We start from the raw sequence: 24,880 nt of genomic DNA on the forward strand, positions 1-24,880 counted from the left end.
AACTTCTGTTTCACTGATTGATTGCTGTCAATTCATATTGACAAACTGTCGCATAAAGTGTAGTCCTCTCCATAACGGAAATGAGCGTGGCGAGTTGAAAAGAAGAGGAAAACCTGAAAAGAAGTTTTGCCCGGAGCACAAAGGCCGAGAAACCCACTTCGAAAGGTACTGGAATTCCCTTCCGAAGGAACATCAGACACTATTTATTGCTTGTTATGCGATCCTTCGTGGGTTCAGGAGTCCTGCTCGCGTCTGACACAAAACGTATAGCGTCAGATATCGAAGTTTAATTAACATTAGCAAACACACAATACTCAAGCGAGGAATTGCTTGAAGTGTCAACTCTCAAGCAAGGCGAAGTCTACGTTTCTTACTGTTTTTTAGGGATGTGCCTATCGAATCTACGAATCCACCGACCACATTTGATAGTTTCCTTTACAACTTGGCGCCTTCGAAGTCCGCCGAAAGCCTCATTGGCCGACGTTTGTTTTCGTGTTTCTTTGTTTACATTGCTCTGGACTGAAAGAGTTCAGGCAGGAACTGTTACATTACAAGTTTAATACATGTTTAAAATAATATGGTTCTGGTTTTGATTGTTGCATTAGCTTTATGGAAATGATTCAGACACGATAATTTATGGATTTCTCGTAGTCGATCAACAATATGTTAAATATACTATATGGGTATACTTTCACCCGAAACTGAGTTTTTTTATCATTATTACACAAATGTGTCATATTCTGCTTCAAAACAGTCTCCAGTACAAGTTTTTTTTCTTGGCTTTTCAAACTCTTTTTAAAGAAAGGATTCGTAAGATTCGTGGATTCGCAGAACCTTCCGTGGATTCGGATTCGCAAAATTGTGGGTTCGTCCATGTCTACTGCTTTTGGTTTGAGACATTCGGGTAGGACTTTCACAAGTCAAAAGCAGTGCTACAGAATCACGCTTTTCCGCGGTAAATGGTCCGGGTATCATGGACAGCCACCCTTTTGGAAAGAAATTTTACGTAGGGACGCCTGGGGTCGGCCTAGAAAGCAAAACAACCGCGTCACTGAATATTTGGAGAGTCTTAGCAGGTAATTGAACAAGGTAGTATATCTCATCCCGAGAGCTACCTACCGGGACTGGCACAGGATGTACCTGAATGACTCTTCACGGACAATCCGCGATCCTCAGGACATTCTGGGAATATACATCGAAGGACGAGGACACGATGACACTGTGGGGACGTCCTGGGGACCGTCACCAGTGGCATGGCCGAGCGTTGGTGGTAGTCAAGACTGGGAGGTGGTGGGCTCGAATCCTACGACCGGCTGTGCTCTGAGGTTTTCCCTGGGTTTTCGGAAGACTTTCCAGACGAATGTCGGCCCAGGACGCTTACCAACCCCCCTGTCCTCCACTCCTTCCTGCTGTCCTCTCTTCATCTGTCAACATCTGTACGCCGGTCATAGCCACAGTTGCTTCGCGGTGCTAACACGGAATGAAAAAAAAACATTGATTGCTTAAACGCATGCAGTTCATGAGATAACTGATGTTCTCACTGAAAAAATGTGGGTTCGAATCCTACAGTTGGCTAACCTTTTCAGTGACTTCCATCTTTCATCGCATGCAGTTCTTGCCTTGTAGCTTGCTACAGCACGAACGAAATGAATGTGCATGAGATAAAATGAGAGGCAACAAATTATTTTTCGGGGAATGTCGCAAACATCAAAAGTGCGTGGAAGAAAGCGTTCGCTGTTTCTTCGACCTGGCAAACCGCACTTTCGGAGCACAACAGATAAATATGTACTATTTTACCCGTTTGCACTTTGTAGCTCATTTTGCGACATCCACACAGCCTGCAGATACACATTGGAGAACACCGAAAAAATACCGGTTCAACTCTTTGGTCACCAGCCGGTGATGGGCACGGACCCCCTTGCCCCCCTCTCGGTACGCCCATGCCGGATGCCAGTCATGGGCAGTATCGAAGATACATCTTCGATACTATCTTTCCATACAGTTTGTGTATCGGTATTAGGTATCGCGTGCCAAAAATGAGAGTATCGGAGTATCGGTATCGAAAATACATTTTTAGTGTATCGTGCATTTTAACGATACTCGATACTGAAAAAGTCGCAGATATTGAGACTTAGGGTCGGCGGCGCTCGCTTAGGCGGCAGTATACAAACCAGGCCACAGCGGTGTAGGCATGTCGACCGTAAATTCGCTCGAAGCTTACGACCGCGCGCGCCCTCCATCGTCAAGGTAGCCGGGAGAGGAGGCCCTGGGCCGTGGTCTGGGACGCACTCGCGGGCGCGCGCGGCTTCTAGTTGGTTCCAGAAAAATTTCTTCCGTCTCTCTACGGGGGGCGCTCCGAAAACGCAAGGCGTCATACATAGCGGCCTTACAGAGGACCAACCTCACGGCTTCTGGAACTGCGCTGCACGATGTCCTCCTGCTCAGTGCGCAAGAGCACGTCCACTTCACACGTCCACGCTCACAATTCACAACGGCCAACTAAGAAAATCAAGTATCAGCTATGGCTGACGAACTCTGGTGTGCCATCTTGGATGGAAAATATTTTACTAGACGTAAATGTATGTAACTAGACGTAAATGGAGACGTAAATATATCCAGCTTTATTATATTGGGATTTCAGTGATGTATCGACGATACGGTATCGAGTATCTGTATCGAGAATCAATTTCGGTTATGTATCTTGTATCGGTAATACAATTTGTGAGGGCATCGGGTATCGGTAGCGAAGATACTTTTTTGAAGTATCGTGCCCAGCCCTGCCGGATACCAATAGGCGACCTCAGAAAATCCTAGAGGGCTTAGCTCAGCTTTGGACTGTGGGGACTTGCTTATCAGAAAGGAGGAGAAGGTCTCCAAACTGCGTCGATTCCTCTTCTTTTGGCCACGCCGTGCTTGATCACGTCGCCTTCCAAAAATATGAGTGCTCTTGCCCTGAAGCGAGGCGCTACGCATGTGAAGACCATTTAATTTTCACCACAGCGACCATCTCCTACTTTTCAAGCCTCACTTATGCCCCTCGTTTACGGCACATCTGTCTCATGTGGTCTCGTCCCAACCAGGCTGAGTCAGTCCCTCCTGCATGCAGTAATTCATCCATGACCTCCAACATCCCCTTAATGTTTAGCGACATCCCTCGCCTCCCGAGCTTGCGTGTCTGGATAAACTGCTGCCTGCATGGACAACAACAATCAGCAGGTAAAGAACGTTGACGACGCGCGCGCAAATGTTATGCAGCCACTATTCTTAGGATGTCGGGGACGGTGCTAGCGCGGCCCAGCAAAATCATTAGACCACGTTCAGGGTTGTGCAACGCCTTAGCATAAAAGAAGGATGGTCTACAGAAGGTGAGGTAAGTGCTTTTCAGCATCCCCTGCGGTGTTTTCCGGAGCTTCTTTCGCACCTGCTAAAAGAAAAATGTCTCCAATTGTTCTCGTTTCGCAGACCCCAGGTAACCTGTGTTTCTGTCGACGACCGCTATCATCTTTTATATTCAGATCATCCGGGACCCCATCGAGAACAAGCATGTTTTTCCCGCTATTGCAGCGACACCTGACCCGGCACCTTACCAGCCATCGTTTTCTTAACAACGCAGTCGTCGACGAACTATCCGCCATAGTCGGGCGCTCGAACGCCAGCAGTTCTGAAATCGTGCGACAGGAGCATTCTGGCGACCATAGCCCTTATGCCCGAACCCTACCTGACATCGTCGTTTACCCAGAAAACACTGCGCAAGTGAGCGCCGTAGCGAAGACCTGTTACAAGCATGGCGTCCCTATGGTGCCCTATGCCTACGGCGCGGGTCTCGAAGGTGGAGTGCATGCAGTCAACGGTGGCGTCTGCATCTCTTTCGCCCACATGAACAGGATCGTGGACGTCCACCCCATCGATTTCTACGTGGACGTTCAACCTGGCGCCACCTGGCGTCAAGTGAACGCGTACATTCACGATACCGGGCTTTGGTTCCCGATCGATACCGGTGCCGAGTGTTCGATAGGGGGCATGTGCGCAACGACGGCGTCAAGCACGAACGCCATTCTTTACGGAACCATGCGAGAGAACGTGCTCAATCTCGAAGTTGTACTTTCTGATGGACAAGTCATCGATACTGCTGGCAAAAAAGGGAGATGCAATAAATCTGTGTCGGGATACAATCTTACTAATCTCTTCATCGGCTCTGAAGGAACGCTGGGGCTGATTACTAAAGCCACACTCCGCCTACGCTGTCTTCCGCTATCCATCATATCCACTGTTTGTACGTTTCCGTCTGTAACTGCGGCTATGACCGCAGTAGCTTCGCTGCTCCGATCCAACATTCCGCTTGCCCGTGTCGATTTCATGGACGAGGTATCTGTTCGGGTGTGCAACCATTTCATCCACAAGCCAGTACCAGAAATGCCTACACTGTTCATCGAAATTCACGGCACTACAGCGTCGACTCGATGTCACGTCGAAGCGGTAAAAGAAATCGTCCACAATAACGGAGCAAGTAACTTCAAGTGGGCGACCGACAAGGAACAGCGAAGCCTCCTGTGGAAGTCCAGGAACGCGTTGCACTATGCAACATACAGAATGAGGGACACTGCTCAGATAATCGCAACTGACGTCTGCGTTCCAATAGGGAATCTACCTGAGCTTATAACGGAAACGAAAGAAGACTTCGAGGCAAACTGGATCATAGGTTCTGCGCTGTCGCACATGGCCGATGGGACATTCCATACGACAATCATGTTGGATCCAGAGAACAAAGAAGAAGCGGAGAAAGTTGGCGAGGTGTCTGCTCGAGTGTGGGATCGGGCTCTGAAGCTGGACGGGTCGTGTTCGGCCGAACATGGTATCGGGCTGGGTAGGAGGGAACTTCTTCATCGGCAGATGGGCAATGATGCGCTCGCACTTATGAAGTCTATCAAAACGGCGTTGGATCCCAAGAATATTATGAATCCAGGGAAAATATTTTTCTGACACCTCTGGTATAACGGGTCATCGCCTGCGGTGTGTTGTGCGTCTATGGAATTCTGTGACCCTGGCATAACGTTGAATGACAAAATATACCCATTAGATAATGGGTGATAAAAATTATGTGGTTGTGGACACACTTTCCTGTTTATGTCTTATCAGTGTTCGCAGCAGTAACGGAGTATAGGGAAAGTCAAGGGTGTTCGTGGACGCTAGTATTTACATTGACAGCTGGGCAGATATTCTACGGGTAGTTATTGTGATGGTCACTATTGGCTAAAACGTGGGCGCGTTACTCTGCACCAGGGGTCTCACGCTCAAATCTAGTAGCGGGTCGCGTTGACATCTTCATAGAGGGCCACACAGAAAAAAATAAAAATAACATGGCAATTACCACAAAATGTCGTATGTGTCGCCCGATATCGTCATATCGTCATCGCGGCGCGTTACACGACCAGGGGTCACCACTATCCATCCATCCATCCATCCAGGAGCTCACAAATACAGTCGTAATGATAAGATGCACTACGCACTACGTCGCAGCTTGCGACGCGCGTACAATGGCGTCGTAGGCGGTTGGAAGCACGATTCACAAAGCTATCGTAGTCGAAAGCGTATCCCTTTGCCGAGGAAGAGAGTTGCTCATTTCCTGTCATTGTGCAACTCGGGGAGAAACAGCCAACGGGTGCGAGAGTACGCATTTTCGCTATGGTAACCATTACGAAAGTCTGCAATAGTACAAGAGTCGTCCCGTTAGAAGAAGTCGTCTTCTGTCCCCAATTGTGTTGTTACTACACGTGCTCTCGATAGCCAAGGTTGATAATGGGGGGGGGGGGATATACTTCTATTTCGGATATTTGATAATGGATGCCGTACAGTCACAGTCGAAACACTTGGCCTTCGGGAGAGGAAAATCAGTTGCGCCATCCGCCGGAAGCTGCCGTTTACGCAATGGTCCAGGGAAAATGGCGGGCGCCCAAACCACGTGATCTCGAGGAGCCACTCACAGCGTCCCCGAGCTGCTGCGCGGGAAAAAAGCTGGGGCCCAGTGCGCATGCGCAGACCGACCTCCTTTCCCAACCTCCTTCCCCTTCTCTCCTCGAGTTTTTTGTCTCTCCTCTCGTCCCCCCTACCCCCCCCCAGACTCGTCCGTTTGTGTTCGGCGCTTGTTGTCTTGCTGTAGAGCAACGATCATGCTGTCCCGAAGCAGACAATCAAAAAGCAATGGTGTATGACAAATCAACTTTATTTGTCCTCGGGAACTGCCTCGAAAAAGCTACAGTACATATCTTTTTACGTCTTGTAACAGGCTTCACTGGAGCTTTAGGTACTTCGACATCCAAGGGCCGTTCAAAAGCCAATGCTGAGCTATGTGCATCGTTGTTGCCGATGGTTGCGGGAGAACTAAAACAAAACAAAAAATATATTGATGATCAGTAACTCTGCTCGAAAATCACTGCTATGATAGGCAATCTATCTTGATTTCGTATTTGAACACCAAGGCATTTGTCACGAATGTTTGTAGATCACAGTGAATGAACGGCTGAGACGCGCATGAGGGGCAAGTAGCATAACCACACATATTTTGATTAACGGCATATCAAAAACGTACACGTTACGGCAATGCACTGCACAATGAAACGCCGCTAACGTACCGAGTGACTCGTAAATGCTGTACGTAATACACTTAACTTGATAAACCTGCATTACTTCCTTCAGTCACAAAAAAGTAATAACTTGTCTTACCGTTCACCTGCAGTACGTCGGAAAGAGTGCAGACTTCCTCTCTGACGATTTCTGCGTCCTTTGGAGGTGCAGGCGGACTCCATGTCATGTTCGTCTTCCCGCTGTTGTGATGATGGGGTGGATGTGCCATTCCGTTCTCACATTAGCAGTTTGCCACAATCTAAATCTAAAGCATTCAAAGCCCTCAAACTACCCCGTAGCGTCTGCGTGCACAACGGTTGCAGTCCAAGAGAACACGCATGGCCGGACAGACGCGATGTCTCCTCTGTCGTACTTCTTTCTCCTCCATTCGACTGCTTCCGTTGAGCGGTTCGCGCGTTCGGATGCTCGCTCCTCACTCAAATGACTCTCGCCCAATCAGCGCGAAGGAAACTGACGCCAGTTTTTTAGACCAATGAGCATCCAAATATTTATACATATAATGCGCAGCCAATGAGAGGTCTTCCGAGCTGGCACGCCGGTGGCGACAATATTTTCGAGGCGGTGCGTTTCGCTTTAGAGCCGGCGGCTGGTTGCGCTGCGCATGCGCTAGAAGTGATGTCACGTGTCTCTCTTTGCCGCCGCCGTGCCGTCTGCTCGCTTCGCCTGCGCATGCGCTAGCACACAGCGGTTTGTTTGCTTGAGGATGAGATTTGTGGTTTGTGGTAGCGGTGGCGGTGAAGCAACTTTGCCAAATATTCCATTCCAGTTCCTCGCTGGATGTCCCGCTCGTCCGTCGATGTTCAACAAGGTGAGGGAACGTTTCAGCAACGCCTGCGAGTTTCATGCTCGCGGTTCAAAAGGTGAGGGCGTCTGCACAAAATTGTAAAATTGGCCGCTCTGTTACTACAGATGCAACAAGTGCCAGTCCACTTTTTCTCAGCTGCACCCTCTCAGTTCAGGCAGCAGCAGTACCAGGTGTATGTACAGGGTTATTCTAGCAAACGTTACACATTTTGATCGCACCGTAAAAATAGAAGACTAGGTTTGGCCCATCCCAAACTTTGCAGACTGATAGCCATTTATCTGAAGTTTCGTTCAAATTTTTTGTAAGCACTATAGTCATGTAGACAGAAAATTAAAAATAAAGCAAAATCTCGCCCCATGCATTTTCAATGGCCTATCCCACGCAAACAACGCCATTTTTTCTTGTGTCTGCTTCACATTCACGTCACTTCGCACAGGTAGCGCTGCCTACAACGACGTGACATGCCGATTCTGACGTTATGCACCAGTCCTCTTGTTCTGTATGCTGGTGCCACCTGTGTGTGGTGAAATGAAAATGAAGCGCACACAGCAGAAAATGTCGGCATTTGAGTGAGATAGGCCATAGAAAATGCATAGAGTGAAATTTTGCTCGATTTTTAATTTTTCTTCTACAGGACCATAATGCTCACAAAAAATTCCAATGAAACTTCAGACAAATAGCTACGAGTGTGCAAAGTTTGGTGTTGGATAAACCCAGTCTTCTATTTTTACGATGCGATCAAAATGTGTAACGTTTGCTAGACTAACCCTGTACATAACTTCCAAGACACACGAGTGCAATTCTGAAGCTGGTAAGTACGCCTCATGCTACACACCATTCGCGTTCAACGCTCTTATTTTGCATGTGTTGTAGCAAATGATTCAGTGGCATAAACCGGTAGACTGGTGCGTAATGTACACCCATAGTGCCAAGTTGGACTAATTCTGGTGACGTGTTCGTAAAATCTGTGTAATCGGACTGTCTAATTGTCACCTGTTCCATCTTAACACCGAAGTCGGTATATGAGTAAGAAATATCGTGGTTTCGACAATTATCAGTAATCTTTCGTTGTGCTTAATGATTCCTATTATTTTGTATTTGTGTTTTTACTCAGAATTATCATTCTATTCTTAACTGGAGCAACAAAATTACCAAACACATGAGGATTGTGTTGAAACTCAGGACATTGCTTATTTTTACTGATTTCAGATTTTCAGGCATGGAGAGAAGAAATGCAGGATGCAGCCAAGAGTCATTTTACTAAAGGCACGAAGTAAAAAGATTGAAAGATGGAGGTTTAAAGTGTTGTTATATTTGTAACTGATCGGGTGCTTTTACACAGAAGAACGTCAAAGGAAAAAGGTCCATAAAATCATAAGGTTCCGTCAGGTATGGGGCAACCTGCATTGATGATTCGTCTGCATTGTTCCAGACTGGCAAGGTCTCGTTTGTCTTCCAAGCTTCCTATTATGCACATGATTTTGGGGCTGTCCTACACCCCACTTACAAAAACAGAGGACGATGTAATAGAGGCAGCCCGTGCAGGGGGGGTATATGTTTATTCACACAAAAGGAGATGTCAGCCAAGCAAGTGCCAGCTTGCTACTCCTTAAAAAAAGAAAAAAAAAACAGGTACGGGAGAAGCCGCGATGGCAACAATGTGCTGCGGGCGTACAGGCACTTATAAAACACTATGTTGTACTGGAATGTCCTTTTTTACCTTCCAGAAACTATTAGTTTATGTTAGGGAAACTACGTGACGGCATTGCACTCAGCGTACTATGCAGCTCAGTATTTGGGGTGTGCTGGATGGCACGTTTCAAAGGATCCAATTCACCTCTATACAAGGCAGTACCTGTACATCACCATGAGGGACTAAAATATATGTTACAGTGAGAGGAAACACGACGACAACCAAACCAGTGTTGCCTTGTTGGTCAGTTCTATCAGAGCCCAAACAAACAGTCCAGTGCTTTCCCTCACACACAAAGGCAAGAAGGATGATCCTACTGTCTTTCAACGAGGAAATACTGACTTGTTGCAAGATGAGGATTTCTTGCTAGTTCTCATGACAGGCATGCAAAAACAGCTGTTAAGGCATTTGGGCACCAACAAAAGTGTGATGAACACAGGAGGAGCAGGGAAGCTAGCTGGTGTTGACTTGATGTTAATGCCGAAGTGTATACTTTCTTTTTACCCGTCTCTCCTTCACTTCGTGTATTAAAGCTTCTTTGCTGGTTCGTGTGTTTGTGTTCGTCCTGTGCTTTCCCTCAAACTCAAGGCAATGTTAACATCAAAAGAAAAGTGTGCATAGATTCTACACATAGCACCACAGATGGGTCATTCTATGTGATAGTTGTGTACTGCCACTTCATACATTTTGGGTAATGGTTCAGGTGAAACACTTTATAGCCATGCATGCTCTCCTGCATTGACTTTTCAACTGAAGACAATATGCCCCATTTTTAGCTTGGTGTGGGGTATATTACAGCAGGTTAAATACATTTAAGTGTGGTGATATACATACACATAACACACATAATTGGCAATTTGTATATCCTATAAAGTGCTCTGACATGAGAAATCTTGTAGAAAAAATTGTGTTAATATTCTGCCAATAAGAAGTGGAATAAACTTTCCACTCACTGCACTAGGCAGTTTGTTTTATTCCGTGTGTTTATATCTCTCCAGTACTGAGTACTCTCTTGCAATATAACGAGACAACTGCCCTGACTGATGGTATTGTTTTCTTCAGCTGCAACAGATGCTTTTTACCATGAAAATACTAACATCAGTTGGCATTGCATAAAACCTTGGTGAGCTCAAAGCCGCTGTGTGTATTCTTGTGAATGATTTATCTAAGGAAATGTACACGCTTCCAACATCCATCAGCAAACTCTTCATGACTATATATAATGCATAATTATTTCATTAGATTAAAGGAAAAATATATTGGCATCACACCAGCTCAATTGCAGTCTTTCGTTATCATCAAAAATATGGTGGCCGGGGTACATGACTCTCATCAACATTTTGATAATGTAATTCGCATACAATGCTCAATCATTTTAAAATTCTTCATGCACATCATTACGCCTTGTATATTCAAGTTGGCTTCTACTTTGTCTCATGCTAGTGTTGGCTATCCGTGTGGTAGCCAGAAAATATTATGGGAGGTTCTATGGGGACCTCCCAGATGCACTAGTAAAGGTACGATCTTGGCTATGCAGTGCTAAACCTGCTGTGATACTGCGGAACAAAAATGCCAAACAACTCCGCTTTGTCTCAACAAAGATGCAAGGAGTTAAAACGGGTGCAGCTATGTGAAAGGAGCTATGTGTTCGAACAGCTACTGGGAATTCAGAAGATCATACTATGTGCGTGAAAATAACTAGCACAATCACATATGTTTGTATGTTCATGTGTCTTGCCTCAGCAAATGAGTTCCAATGTATGCTTGATTGCATTTATTTAGCATTTGTTACAAGAGAGCAAAAGTCCTCAAGATATTGCAAATCTATATTGTAAATCTACTCAGTATTGGCCAGTTAGATCACACAACTTGGTTGATTCATTTTATCAAGCTTTGTTTCACACCTCAAGGAAACGTAGCTCTTCGGTAACCTCAGTGAGCCAAACACACAGTCCAGGTCCAGTTTTGGATATTTTTACTGGTCTCGTTAGCAATACATCGTTCCAAAATACCACAAATTCCAGCTGGACACTATATCAATGAGCCTGTTGCCTTGCACCTCATCGGAGCGGCCCCCTGCTGGCTAGCAGGAAGATATCGAATAAGAAACAGGTGACTGGCTGTTCTGTCCACCTCTCAGTGTGTGTGGCCACTCCTGTTTGCTGCTAGAGTGTCACTCCCATGAAGAAATGAAACACTCCATAAACTTTTGTCCCAATCTGTTCGAATATTGATGCACAGATGGTGTGAAGAAAGCCATAGTAGCAGGGCAGTTTTCAACCAGATTCCAAGAGTGTGCAAAGCAGCAGGAAATGCACCCAGCCAAAGGATTTCTGTTGAATTCATGTTTAAGGACCTTCACATCTACATCATTTACTCATGAATGCAACACTGTCATTTGACAACACATGACAGTCCATTAATGCTTTGAACATGAATTGAGCTTTACCCTCTGGTTGGGCATGAAACATTGAATCTTTCAACAGCTCATGACCCACAGTTTGAGAAACACTGGTGTACGCATTCGTCCCAACAATAATCTGGCATCCTTCAAAAACACCATCAAACAGGACTTTTCTGCTGATACGTAGGGTGACATGCAATTACTTTTTGATGATTCGCATTTCTCTTCGTTCATTTGCTATTTGTTTCTAATACTTGTCATGTGTTCTTGGTATTTCTGTTCCCCTCAAATTGTGTAGACATTTGCACTGACTGTGTCTTGGACTGTTCAACAGGGCTTGCCCACTATCAGTATCAGTGTATACTGTCATGGAATAACAATAAAAACCTGAAAACTGAAAAAAAAAAAAAAAAAATCTGAAGCACATCTGTCTGACTGATTCCTCTAACAACCTCCTGACAAATGCTCGATGAATGATAGTTCATGTCACCACTCCTTGTGGACAGAAACAAGCTGTAACAGGCCGAGGAAGTTTAGATGATGTGGTGAACCTACGAGTTTGTTGTTGCCTTGAATGGGCAATCATCTCAGAGGTAAAACTTATTTATGTGGACTACTGCCTTCAAAGTCTAACTATAAATTATTTGTTCTGAACTTGTTTTGGTACACCGGAGTTCACAAGCAAGAGCAGCCTTTTGGGAAGAAATAGGCAGCAAAATCTCAAATTGGAACACTGACCTTACCGAGCAGTGTTTGTTAGTTGTCGGGGTTGTACGATGTGCAGCTTGGTACAAATCTTTACGGACCACCATGGTGTCACATTTCTCCATTGGAGTGACACCCTACCATCAAACAAGAGCGGACGCACATACTGAGAGATAGACCCGTTTCTTATTTTTTGCTGGTAGCTGGCAGGGGACCGCTCCGATGAAGAAAGGCGTAGTGCCGTGAACTTTTGTCTCGGGCTGTACACGCTGTTGTGTTGTACTCATACAAATTCTGAAATGCATGCCACTTCTTAGAGAATCTTTGGAAATTTGAAACCATTATGCCTTAATTGTCAGCTCTGATCATGAGCGAGATGGTAGGGGGCCCCTTAGGAATGTCCCGTTGTGTCCTCGAACCTTGCCAGTCTGGAACAATGCAGACGAATCATCAATGCAGGTTGCCCCATGCCTGACGGAACCTTATGATTTTATGGACCTTTTTCCTTTGACGTTCTTCTCTGTAAAAGCACCCGATCAGTTACAAATATAACAACACTTTAAACCTCCATCTTTCAATCTTTTTACTTCGTGCCTTTAGTAAAATGACTCTTGGCTGCATCCTGCATTTCTTCTCTCCATGCCTGAAAATCTGAAATCAGTAAAAATAAGCAATGTCCTGAGTTTCAACACAATCCTCATGTGTTTGGTAATTTCGTTGCTCCAGTTAAGAATACAGTATGATAATTCTCAGTAGAAACACAAATACAAAGTAATAGGAACCATTAAGCACAACGAAAGATTACTGATAACTGCCGAAACCACGATATTTCGTACTCATATACCGCGACCAGGTGACAATTAGACAGTTTGATTACACAGGTTTCACGAACACGTCACCAGAATTAGTGCAACTTGGCACTATGGGTGTACATTACGCACCAGTCTGCCGGTTTATGCCACTGAATTACTTGCTACAACACATGCAAAATAAGAGCGCTGAACGCGAATGGTGTGTAGCATGAGACGTACTTACCAGCTTCAGAATTGCACTCGTGCGTCTTTCACTTGGAAGTTGTGTACCTACATTCACCTGGTGCTGTTGCTGCCTGGACTGAGAAGGTGCAGCTGAGAAAAAGTGGACTGGCACTTGCTGCATCAAGCGCCCGTTGGCGCGCTTGATTGTCGACGCGGCGGGGTGCGATTTCGATTCATCGAAAAGTCGATTGTGGCGGGGTGATAGTCGATATACGAGTGATAGTACCGAAGGGTCTGTGGCAAAGCGTCTGCGGCGACAGAGTCTTTGTTTGCCGTCTCCAAATCCATTACTGCCAAGTACGCCGCCATCTTTCCTCGTAAGACCGTTCGGGAGCTCTTGCAGGGTTTTACCGTAAGTTGCGAGAATTTTGCGACGCGCGCCCTTCGTGAATCTAGACCTCGTCGTAACCAGTGTGTCGAACCGAAACGTTTTTCGTTCCGGGCTTCGTTCCGGTTCTGTCATAAACGGTCCGGTACCGGTTCTGCTCCGGAGCAAAAAAATAACGGTTCATACCGGTTTTAACGGGCTCCGGTTCTGGTGAGCATATTCATTCCCAGAAGAAGAAAAAAATCAATGTTGCAAAATGTAACCCCGTTTATTCCACATAGATGGTATTTAATATTAATAGGCAGCTGTGAAATTGGTAGCTCCTGGTTCCTGTAGGTGGTGGTTCAAATAGGCTTTCTCCTTTCTTGAAGCGCATGATACAGACGGACTTGTTTATCGTGATGTCATACGTAAAGTACTTTCTTGCTGGATTGGTGCGATCGCGTCCCATCCGAATGTCTGTTGCTGCTTCCTAGCCAGCAAGCACCACCGCACGAGTACGACGCAAATCGAGGAACGCCTTCACTCACAAACGCGCTCAACGGCTCCGTTTTCTTCTATTCGTATCCTGTTCACAAAAGAGGCGTCACTTCGCACGCGCTTGCCCTCGCGGATACGTAAACGTATTTCAACTTCGCTGCTCTCAAACAAGGGACGTGTTGCGCGGCATTACCGATAGAGAAGCCGTTATGCAGCCCACTTGGGTCGCTGTTTAGTTGAGGAGAGTTTGGGCGGATGAGATTAAAACGAACACTACGGCACATTGGTAAAGAGTCACAACCGGTCACATGTACCGCTAAGTTTATGTGCGCGAACGATAAAACGTTACAAAGGGAGCCTAAGCGTCATAGTATACCGACATACATTCCGCCGTAACCGTAACCTTCGTGAAGTATCCATGACATGACTTCAGAACACACGACGTCAGTTTCATTCGCCTATTCGTAGTCAACACCGGCGAAGTTTTTTCTTAGACCGAAAACCGTAAAATAAATTTTTCGGTTTCCCTCCTGAGCGAAAAAAACGTATACGGTTTCGATTCCGTTTCGGTTCGCACCAAAATAGCGTTTTCTTTTTCGGTTTTAGGTTCTGGTTTTCGGTTCGCTCCTACACCCTGCGTAACTCTCTCGTATGACCGAGTTACGACAGATTCCGACGTACGATTTTTTTGCGAATCTCGGCGAGGAATGAGAAGTTCCTGATTTCCCGAAGGGAGTTGCGGCTGCTCCCAGACCGAAGAGCATGGACGAGGGGCTTTTGGTCGGTCAGGATGACAGCGGCGAGATCAGCTTTGATCTTGAGGAAAGCCGAGTTGGCGTCGGGATCCCAAGGTACCTCACCAGCAGTTGATGAGATCGAGAGAGGAGTGCCTCCAGAGGGCGCAAGGTGGCGGCACAATAGAGAATAAAGCGGCGTTAGTAATTAATGAGGCCGAGGAAACGGCGGAGTAGCCGTAAGGAATATGGCCGCGGGAAGTTGGAGATGGTTTCAATCTTGCTCGCGAGGGGGGTAATGCCGTCCGGAATGACATTGTGACCGAGGAACTCTGTGGAGGTCACGCCGAATACGCACTTTTGGACATTGATGACGATGTCATAGGCAGCAAGGCGGTTGAAAACCTGACGAAGGTGTTGAATGTGTTCTTCTGGCGAAGAGCTTGCCACGAGCAGGTCATCAAAGTAGACAGATATGACAAAGTAGACGAATGTCAAGCCTCTGGTGACGGACTCAATGTAAAGTTGAAACGCGTGCCGCGTTGCGAAGACCGAATGGCATACGCGGGAGTTCGAATGGCGTCGTGATCGCAGTCTTCTTAATATCAGCTAGGGCAATGGGGGTTTGATGATAGGCCTTCATCAGGTAAAGTTTGCTGAAGATCGGTGCGCCGTGCAAGTTGACAGTAAAGTCCTGCAGCCGAGGCAAGGAGTAACGGTCCGGCACGGTCACAAGGTTCAGCCCACGATAGTCGCCACAAGGACGCCAATCACCGCTCTTCTTGGGGACCATATGCGGAACCGAGGACCAGCCACTGGAAGGGGGTCTTGCCACGCCGATGGAGTGCATACGGTCGAACTTTGCGCGGGCAATCTTGAGCTTCTCGGGAGCGAGACGCCGCGCGCGGGCGAAAACGGGAGGACCGGCGGTTTCGATATGGTGAACGACGTCATGGGCCACACGGCGCACCGACTCGGGAAGCTGTGTCAGAGAGGCACTCACGCAACAACGCAACAGCGCCGCATAAGGTGACTGCAAAGCGTTGATGAGAATGCCAGGGGCGACGGTGGGGGCGTCGGCGGAGATGGCTCGTTTTGTATTGCCAACTGTAGGATGGGACAAGCGTAAGCTTGCCCACATCACGGTTCATGATGATGGAAAAGCCGATGGAATGCCGATGCCGATAGAAAAGCCGATGCCCTCTGGGAGGTCCGCGGTTCGAATCCGCCTGCCGGCTGTGCCGTCTGGGGTTTTTCCTGGGTTTCCCTCAGATGTGTAATAGGCGTATGCCGGCACAGTTCCCCTGAAGTCGGCCCATGGACGCAGCTATCCTCCCCCCGAGCGGATTCCGCTCGGTCTTCCACTTCACCCTCTCCTCCTCTCCACCACCTTTCCCTTCCCGAGAAACATGCCGCCTAATCAGGCAGGCAGACCTCTCGGGTTCCTCCCAACGACACTCCTCCTCCTCCTCCCTCCGATGGAAAAGGAGATGGAATGATGATGGAAAAGCCGAAGTAGAGGCCTACGCCGAGGATGACCTACGCCTGCCACCATGAAAACCCACATGGTATAGCTCCGACGAAGGCTGATGTTGAGGGTGAGGCTTTGTTGCTGGAAAACTGGGATGCCGGTGTTGTTCGCGGCGGACAAGTAGTAGAACAGAGCGGGAAGACGGCGGTCAGAGCGTTGTACAGGGAGCACGCTCACGCTAGGTCATAGCGGACCACGATTGCGCGATTGAGGCCCCTGCTCTACAGGGAGTATCAGAATACCACTACTGACAGCGTAGGAAATCCAGTTCTTCATCAACCACGAGCTTCCAACAAACCCTGTTCAACTTCACGGAACCTTACCGCCCTATCCTGGCTCCGCTCTGAGACGACCGAAGTGCCCAGTGCACTGAAATTTTTCTCAATAGCCCTGGCGGCACCTCTTGCATGCTTGCTATTGAGGGGGCCACTTTCGGGCAACTTAGGCGTCCCTTGAGCACAATAGGCTCGGCGGATCCCTCAGGGCGAACCCAGAATACAGCCGGTTAGAGCCCTGCACCATCCGCGGATGGAAGCGGATATCCGCGAATATCCGCAATATACTTGCGGATTCGGATGAAAATTTAGCACTTTCTGCGGTGTGCGGATCGGATGCGGATGGCTCGAGGTCGGATGCGGATATACCGCGTGCTGTTATTTTTCCACCCGCAATTTATTTGTATTGCGCGCCGACAGCCGACAGCGAGCGCATGCTCTGGTTCACCTTTGACCATGCACGGCGCCAAGACGGGAGAGGAGGCATTCAGGCGTCTCGAACCGCGCGAGCGCCGACGAGGTAGCGTTCCACGCGTTCCAGAAGCCTCTCCATATCGCGTTTGTTGAAAGGTTTACATTTGCCTGTCGTCATGACTGAGTCCTTCCGTGACAGCATGGAGGCATCCGAAATTATACCAACATGCTTCCGGCGGTCTTTACGCGTCTTTCGAAACGTGCGGATTTTGCGGATCGGATGCGGATGGTGCGTTTTGCTCAGCGGATCGGATGCGGATGTAAACTGTTGTGTATGGTGCGGATGCGGGTCGGATGCGGATGCCAAAAACCTCATCCGCGCAGGGCTCTAGCCGGTTAATCCCTTTTACAACATAGGGGCACCACCTCCGGGTTCCACAGACGAAATTCTAATCTAACTGCTGCGTAGGCTAGTATAGCTGTAATACCCCTGTCAGACGGGCACATATATGGCCTTAACGGTCACGGCCGTAAATGCATACTGTCATTAACTTCCTGCCAGACGGTCAGTAATAAGGCCTTTGCGACAAAACTGAGGTAGAAGGGCAACGGCATTCCCGCAAGACAGTCATTCCATCGAAACTGCCCAAGCCTCGTTACCAAGCACACCATAAACAGGATTTAGTACATTTAATTCAATTCGAAATAAAATGCTTTTTACCAGACGTAATATTGTCTTTTTTTTTTCGTGTTTTTCTGGCGTTTTTGCACTTTGCTTCGTTTTTTATCCCATCTGTACAAGTGCTACGTTTGCAGTTACACCTTCGAACCACTGCACGCGGCATCGCACCGTGTCGTCTGCAAAAAGTCGGACGCCACTCAAAAAAATATCCAAAGCACTTAAAAGCAAATATAGTTTGCTGTTGTATTTTGAAAATACCAACAAAACGTTGTTTTCGTGTACTTTCAGTAAGAAAAAGCGTGATTTCGCTACATTACATTCAACGTTCACGGACTTGTTTACCGACGTGGACATCATCGACAATATGCCTTCACGGATACTGTCTGGCAGCACCCCAGAGCTTAGGGCCGTATGTAACTTACGGCCGTTCCTTAATGCCGTAACTTTAAGGGCCGTATATGTGCCCGTCTGACAGAGGTATAATATAGATGCGGTTACGGCTTGCTTCGGCAAGTATAAGGAGAACTGGGCTACGATGATAACATAATAGTAACGGCCACTTCTTGTGTGAGGAAGAAGAAGGATAGCAACGTGCGTGCTTGAGCTACTTGAGCGGCAGCATCAGCATGGATATCATCATCATCATTCCTAGCCAATTGCCTAGGGGGCACCACAATCCATCTCAACGTTACTAGGGTTGCGTTCGTTTATTCGACTCGAACAACTCGAGAGCCGAGAGAGTAGACTCTTGGTGGGCGAAAATGCCGCAGCGCGGCTCTCATGACGTCACCCACGTGACACTAACTCCCGTTCTAATGTTGAATTCCAATGGCAGATTCGGAGTGTTTCAAGGGCAAGTTTTGTTGCTCCGCCGAGAGCAAGTCTGTTCCATTAGCAGATTGGGAACAGCTCTGGAGTCTTCCAATGGGAGCTTCAGAGCGGCATTCGAGCCAAGGTCGCTCCAGGGAGCAACCGAGACTGCTCCGCCCGGAACCCGGAAGATTCAACCGGAACTCTACGTGACGTGTCGCTCGTCGCTCGTGCTTCCTATTTCCTGTCTCTGCTTCGGCAACATGGCCGCTGCTCGACGAGTCTTCGCCGTGACTAGTGTTTCGCGTCGTACGTTAGCAATTTTGTTTCTTGAAGAAAGCATCACACAGGTCAACGTTAGGAGATTAGGATGTTGCAAAACATGGCGTTGTATTGGAACATGAGCACAATCTTCTTCTTCTTCCTCCGTCTCTGGCCGCCATCCACCAAGGAAGATTGGCCAGGGCTAAACTCCAAGTTGGCCGCAAGTGTTCCAGTCGCAGATTCGGATCACTTGCTCTAGGCCAGATCAAGCCGCTCCACTGCGGAGTGTGCGACTTGCTCCGACTCTGCCATTGGAATTCAACATAAAATTCGAGGATTCAACAAGGGTCGACTCGCAGCGACTCTCCTTTCGAGGTGGGTCGCTAGAGTCGATGACGTACGATGACTCTCATACGTCACGACGCCGACTCGCGGGTCGCGCGAGTTTAATAAACGAACACACCCTAGATCCAGGGTTGCCACCAGGCCGGTATTATACCGGCACGGCCGGTAATTTGCTCGCTCTGCCGGTTGCCGGCAGATGCCGGTTGCCGGTGATACCGGCAGCCTTCCGCCGGTATTTCTGGCTCAAGATCTTTCATGGGGGCTTTGGCAGGGTTTTCCCTTCAACATTCCCCTACAACTTCAATAAATCTGGAGCACAGACCCAACTCCGCAGCTACCACTCGTTTTCTTAATTATTTATTATTAACATTATTAGAACGTGAAAAAACAATGTCAAGTTTCCGGCGACAGCGATTCACAAGTAAATAGAAAACGGTTCACAAGTTATTATTAATTGTTATTATCAGCGTACATGCCTGTTCATAGCAATTTCCAGCATCATCAACATCAATGATCCAGCCAGACACAGGAACATGTTTCCTCGTATTATCTTGAGCTAGCACGCGCGTTGTTTCTCTCTCCCTGTACTTGTCCACCCCTCACCCACTCTCCTGCCAACCTTTCCTCCTTTCCCTCTATTCCGCCTCCTCTCCCTCGGACGGTATTTTTCACTACGAAAGGTGGCAACCCTACCTAGATCTAGTAACGTTGATCCATCCATCCATTTCCCTTTGCGGATCAAGGCCACTGGACGAGACGAAAGAAGAAGAGGATTCCTGGAACGGCAGCGTTCTTTGCCGAAGCAACTGCCACTTTTGAGGAAGAAGAAGGAGGAGCGTTCTTCGTGACTTTGCGTGTTTTGGTGCGACTGATCTCGTATGCACCGTGAATATGGGTAAGTGTACCCCAGGAGGTTAAAGGTGGCTTTTCCCCTAATTAACAGTATAGTTTAGGAATGTACATTTGGGCGAAAATATTTTAACCCACCTCATCAAGTATATCTGTCACAGTCCGTACAAGTGTCGACAGGGAAGTCGATCTTATTTATTTGTGTCATGTGTTTGCTTTCAACTGGGGTATACCGAGAGGATAGCTTCACCAAGGCACACAGATCCGTGTACTAACATCTTGTTACTTTGTATGATCAAAGCTCGGTCCATATTTTAAGGGTTCCGACCCGCCACGTCCTGGTCTGGAACAAAGGCAAGTATGGGGTCTGGGTGGAAGCGAATAATCTTGGAAGAAGCTTGTTACAAAACTGACACGCTGGTTACAAAACAGCAGGCTTGTGGATACCGTGGTTGCGTTGGTGAATATATGTGTAAATAAGGTTTTGTATCATTAGCCATCAAAACGTTGGGAATACCGCAACATTGGCACGTTTGTTCTTCCCTTTTTTGCGGAATCCTCCTCGCCCCCCCCCCCCCCCCCCAAATCCGAGTTTTGTTCGAGTGTACAGCTGTGCTCAGGAGCTAGAAAACTCGTCTCACTATCTCTGTTTTGCGTTGCAGAAGAGATCGAGACGTCAGCGCAGACTGATATGACCAGTATGTCAGGTAAGATTGCGTAAAGACAAAAAAGAAAAAAAGGGAGCATTCATTATAATAGTGTCTTTGCAGAGCTGTCACCGCCAGCATCTAGAGAAGAAACTGGAGCAGGCGATTCGTAAGTGCCGTATCATGAGAACTGTTCACTAGCTAAAGCTTTCTAACATCAGTTACTCGGGCTGCGAGATGGGACTTCACAGTTAGTTTGTATCTCGAACGCTTTTTTGCGTTTCCTAGCAGGGCCTTCAGCATTATAAACCGCCTATATGTCATCTTCTTTGGCTTGTCTTGAACGCACCGCTTCCAAAAGGTTACGAAGGTTAGGTTAAAGCTTAGAAGTGTCAGAAAATACCGCTATAGCGTTCGTACCTACTTCGCTGCATCAGCGACAGCAAGGAGAGCAAACGTTAATGCACGGCATGAAAGGACATCGACCGAGAAGAGCGGCGGAGAACACGACCACTAACTTGTGTGCCGAGTTATGTATTCTTAAACGATCATCGAGACCGGCATTGTGCTTCAGAAATCGATATTCACTCCAAACGCCTCTCGAGCGCAGGAAACCGTTTCCTGCGCGAAATGGTTCTTCAAGTGGAGGAGCGCTTCCTTACTCCACTGGAGTTGAGGCTCGCTGTCAGGTTGAGGATCGTTTAAGAATACGGCCGTATGCTCCTGTGAGTGAAAGAAAGCAGCACTGCACCACTTGTAAAGCCATTGAGCTTCAATGCTTGGCATGGAGCCTTGGCCCGGACGATCCCTCCAGCTAGGAGACCCTCGAGCAATCGTCCTTCACTCCAGCCCTCATCTCGTGCCAAGGCTACCTCGAAGCTACCTCGGCGTACTCAAGGAAAGAGTGGAGGATTTCCTCTGCTCCTGAGGCATGCCGAGAGGAGTTCGATTCACGAAGCGCAAAGTCGGTCTCAGTAGCAGCTCCAATGGAGTGTCTACTAGAGGACCTTTCAAGAATACGACCGTATGTGTCCGCAGTAGTTCCCTTCTTGCGACTCATGCGCCATCAAACAGCAATGCATTACCGTCACCTTCTTTGACCGTGTCCGAAGTGATGTTACGCCAAGTAACACGTCTTTATAGCTTGATGCAAAGACCGATGATGGACGCTTGATGGACGCTTCCATGAAAGGCTGATTTTTCACCCCTCTTTCTGTGCAGTTCGTGGCAGTCCGACAACAAGAAGTGGATGATTGTCATCGGCTTGTTGCTCCTGATAGGAGGAATAATATTGTCTGCCGTATTGTTTCTGGGTAAGAACTTCTCAGAAAAACCTAGAATTTGTAGGACAGGCAAGTACGAAGAACTTGCGGTTCTAGAGAAATGTTGCTTGATAACAGCTTTCGCGTTGTCTTTCGGCAGCGCGCAATTACTGTTCTTAACGTAAAGAGCATTCATAGTGTTGCTTGCGGTAGCATTTTGCGAAGGAATCTCGGGGATCGATTTGTGCCAGGCTCAGCGTACTGTGCTTCACCCAGTGGCGTAGCCAGACTTCCAAGGTGTGTGTGTGTGGGGGGGGGGGAGGCTCGATACGAAAACTCGCCCTGCCCCCCCCCCCTCCCCGCTGATCCTGTGTGCGACAAGACACACATACTTGTGCACACCGCACAATGGTGATGAAAAAAAGAATTGATTCGGACATTCGCAATACGATTACTTGTAGGCTGTCATGACCAATGAGACCGTGTCACAAGATTGGATGTAGCTTGAAAAGCTCATACTTTGAATACCGTTCAAGAGTGCTGCTTAGATGGACGCCATGAACTGCAAGAACTTTCGCGATCGTCACACTGGTCCCCGCATATATTATTTTCTCCTCGGATTTGCACGATTTGTGTGGATCGGTCTTTGGCAGGTAGGGGGGCTCGAGCCCCCCCCCCCCCCCCCGTGGCTACGCCACTGGTTTCACCCCATGGAGGACTGTGTCGTTTTGGTGTGCCATATCACAGTTGGGCTCCACCCTCTGTCACTTCATTTCTCAACACAAAGATGGCGTGATGCACGGCTTCCTGGCCCGAAGCCCTTAAAATTGATAACAATCATGGGGCGTTGTAAGAGGTGGACATTGCTGGCTTCCAAGGAGCTTCACTCAGCACTATCTTCGGTCAACACTAACGCCATTACTCGATATTCTCAATAGACAATCTCGAGTGATGACGATATTGTTGATACCGTGGTGACGATCCGCAATTATACAAAAAGGGCGATTACTCAAGGTGTAGAACCACATCATTCACACATTAGATGTCTGACATTTCGGCCTCAGTAGATGACTTTCAGGGACCATTTCAGTGACAATAAGCATTGCTTGAAACCCAATTCTTCATTCATCAAGCAACCAAGAGCCACCATATCTTCACTGTTGCCTTGTCACTGCCCAATTGAATTCGCAAAAACTCCCTCTAGAAGACATCATGAGCAGAGCAGCTCGAGTCATCACCCGGTCTCCAGGCGTGACGTAATCAGGTCTTTGTGACCTAGCATCACTGTAGCATCTCAATTCCAGAGTTGCCAGATCAAAATCTTGAGTAGTCGCCAACGTTCCCATGAGAAAGTAGCAAAATTTAGCCACCTTCACTTGCATGTAGCGAATTGTGTAGCCAGTGGTGTGCAGGTATCATGTATTGAATGAAGGTCCTTTTAGAGAGTGCTGAAACGGTAGCAGTACGAAGGACATTGTATCGGCTGAGAGAATACCAATCATCAAGTGAAACAGGGATGAACACACTGTGCGTACTTCGGCATTATGTGGTGCACGATGAAAACTGTCCTGATTTAGGTGCACAAAATTCTCAAATATAGTGCGAAGAAGTATCCACTAAAATAGCCAGAAAATAGCCAAGTCACCATTGCCCAAATTTCGGCGGCCAGAATGTAGCCAAATCTGGCAACCTCGCTCACTTTCCACAAATTGCGGACAAAGCGCGGCGCTGCTTGCGGCGGACTCTCCACGTCAGGGAGTGACGTCAGCAAGACTCATTCATTTACTGGTTCTCTGAAAGAGGGGAGAGGATTCTAGAGGGTGTGTATACACGGTGTGCTTCAATCTCGATTGCGCTGCAGGTTCCCCTTTACGATCATCGTTCTTGTACAAGAGCGCGTGTTGTTGCAAAATACGACGCTGCCGCAAATGTAATATTTATACGTGGGGATTTCATTTATCCGTTAACAATCTCATTGCTCCTTTACTCTGATGCGACATCCTGTCCCAGTGCCACTTGGATGTGGTAGGGGAAGTAATTTCTTCATTCTGGTTTCTACACGTCTTCCGTGGGCATTGTACTCGCGCTACGGACTCTCCTGTGGGCGGTACTCTTGACACTACTTCCACGCTTTTGGAAACTCCCATCGTAACCTAACTTATCATGATGAAGCCTAACTGTACAAGTTGATACTCCAGTGCGAGCAAGTTCGGAGATCCCATAGCTACAAATTTATGGAGGTGTCGTACGCTGCTCCTCTAATATACTCCGACGTAAAGCTCTCGGACTGGTATGCACTGCAATGATTTTTCGTCACATCTGTTTGTCACAGGGCATCTCGTACGAGGAACTGCCGTCACGCCGGAATAATCGTCACGGTGAACACTCGTGTCACGGCGTGGATTTTGACTCTAGAACTACAAATTTACTTTTCTTTATTCGTATGAATGATTCAGTACACAGTGTTGTCAGCTATGATCAAAACATGACGCTATAACTGAAATAAATATAACTAATGCCACGACACGGTTTAAAGAAAACAAACGACAAATGCGGTTTTATTGAGCTTGCACGGGCCTATACAACATGGGACTCGAAACCGGATATTTCTTGCAATATTCTGAGGAGTGCAAAGACGAGATCCGCTGGAGTGCTCCTCTAGAACCCTGGAAATGCGCTCATTAACATTTTTATATCTCCGTGTGAGTACCAGTTACTCGCACTACAGCGCTAATGGACTCGTTAGTAGTTATCTTTGCCTTGCAGATAGCACGATCTCGACATACCCAATAAATACCAGAACTGCACTTTCTACTAACTGTGTAGGAAAATCCCTGGTAGAGTAGCAACGGAGCCCCACGCTGAGTTTTCGTCACTTCCATGCTCTCCGTGCCCTTAGCAAAGACGTGAAATTTGTACGGTCAGCGGTCTTCGGAATCCGGGTTCGCGGAAGTGCGGGTCGGGCACTGGACT

General features: G+C 47.5%; 2 protein-coding genes and 2 long non-coding RNA genes across 8 annotated transcripts in view; 3 read left to right on the forward strand and 1 right to left on the reverse strand.

Annotated features, from left to right (window-relative positions):
- Positions 1 to 3,219: 3,219 nt before the first annotated feature.
- LOC135389970 (probable D-lactate dehydrogenase, mitochondrial) lies at positions 3,220 to 5,114 on the forward strand. Of its 4 annotated transcripts, none has more exons than XM_064620001.1 (2): positions 3,220 to 3,370; positions 3,516 to 5,114. In XM_064620001.1, the coding sequence occupies exon 2, from the start codon at positions 3,544 to 3,546 to the stop codon at positions 4,978 to 4,980; it is 1,437 nt and encodes a 478-aa protein (XP_064476071.1). In that variant the 5' UTR covers positions 3,220 to 3,370; positions 3,516 to 3,543; the 3' UTR covers positions 4,981 to 5,114. The 4 variants fall into 4 exon arrangements, with proteins under 4 accessions (XP_064476071.1, XP_064476068.1, XP_064476069.1 ...); XM_064619998.1 differs by having other exon boundaries at positions 3,220 to 3,365; XM_064619999.1 differs by having other exon boundaries at positions 3,221 to 3,370; positions 3,463 to 5,114.
- Positions 5,115 to 6,199: 1,085 nt separating this feature from the next.
- On the reverse strand, positions 6,200 to 7,016 carry LOC135388228 (uncharacterized). Its single transcript, XR_010421309.1, has 2 exons — positions 6,721 to 7,016; positions 6,200 to 6,378 (listed from the first exon to the last, which is right to left on the reverse strand). It is a non-coding gene; the product is annotated as an uncharacterized LOC135388228 (long non-coding RNA).
- Positions 7,017 to 7,283: 267 nt separating this feature from the next.
- LOC135388227 (uncharacterized) overlaps positions 7,284 to 24,880 on the forward strand; it is a 28,156-nt gene continuing 10,559 nt past the window's right edge. Inside the window, exons 1-5 of one of the 2 annotated variants that reach the window (XM_064617637.1) lie at positions 7,284 to 7,450; positions 19,893 to 20,044; positions 20,661 to 20,705; positions 20,769 to 20,814; positions 21,867 to 21,958. In XM_064617637.1, the coding sequence (XP_064473707.1) occupies positions 20,041 to 20,044; positions 20,661 to 20,705; positions 20,769 to 20,814; positions 21,867 to 21,958 (187 nt within the window). In that variant the 5' untranslated portion in view covers positions 7,284 to 7,450; positions 19,893 to 20,040. Of the gene's footprint in view, positions 7,451 to 19,892; positions 20,045 to 20,660; positions 20,706 to 20,757; positions 20,815 to 21,866; positions 21,959 to 24,880 lie in introns of those variants that run through there. The other variant, XM_064617638.1, reaches the window with a different exon arrangement.
- Positions 8,173 to 10,097, forward strand: LOC135389971 (uncharacterized). The gene is made up of 2 exons (XR_010421642.1): positions 8,173 to 8,258; positions 8,657 to 10,097. It is a non-coding gene; the product is annotated as an uncharacterized LOC135389971 (long non-coding RNA).

The sequence above is a fragment of the Ornithodoros turicata genome, chromosome 3, assembly GCF_037126465.1.
Source record: "Ornithodoros turicata isolate Travis chromosome 3, ASM3712646v1, whole genome shotgun sequence".
Taxonomy (NCBI): domain Eukaryota; kingdom Metazoa; phylum Arthropoda; class Arachnida; order Ixodida; family Argasidae; genus Ornithodoros; species Ornithodoros turicata.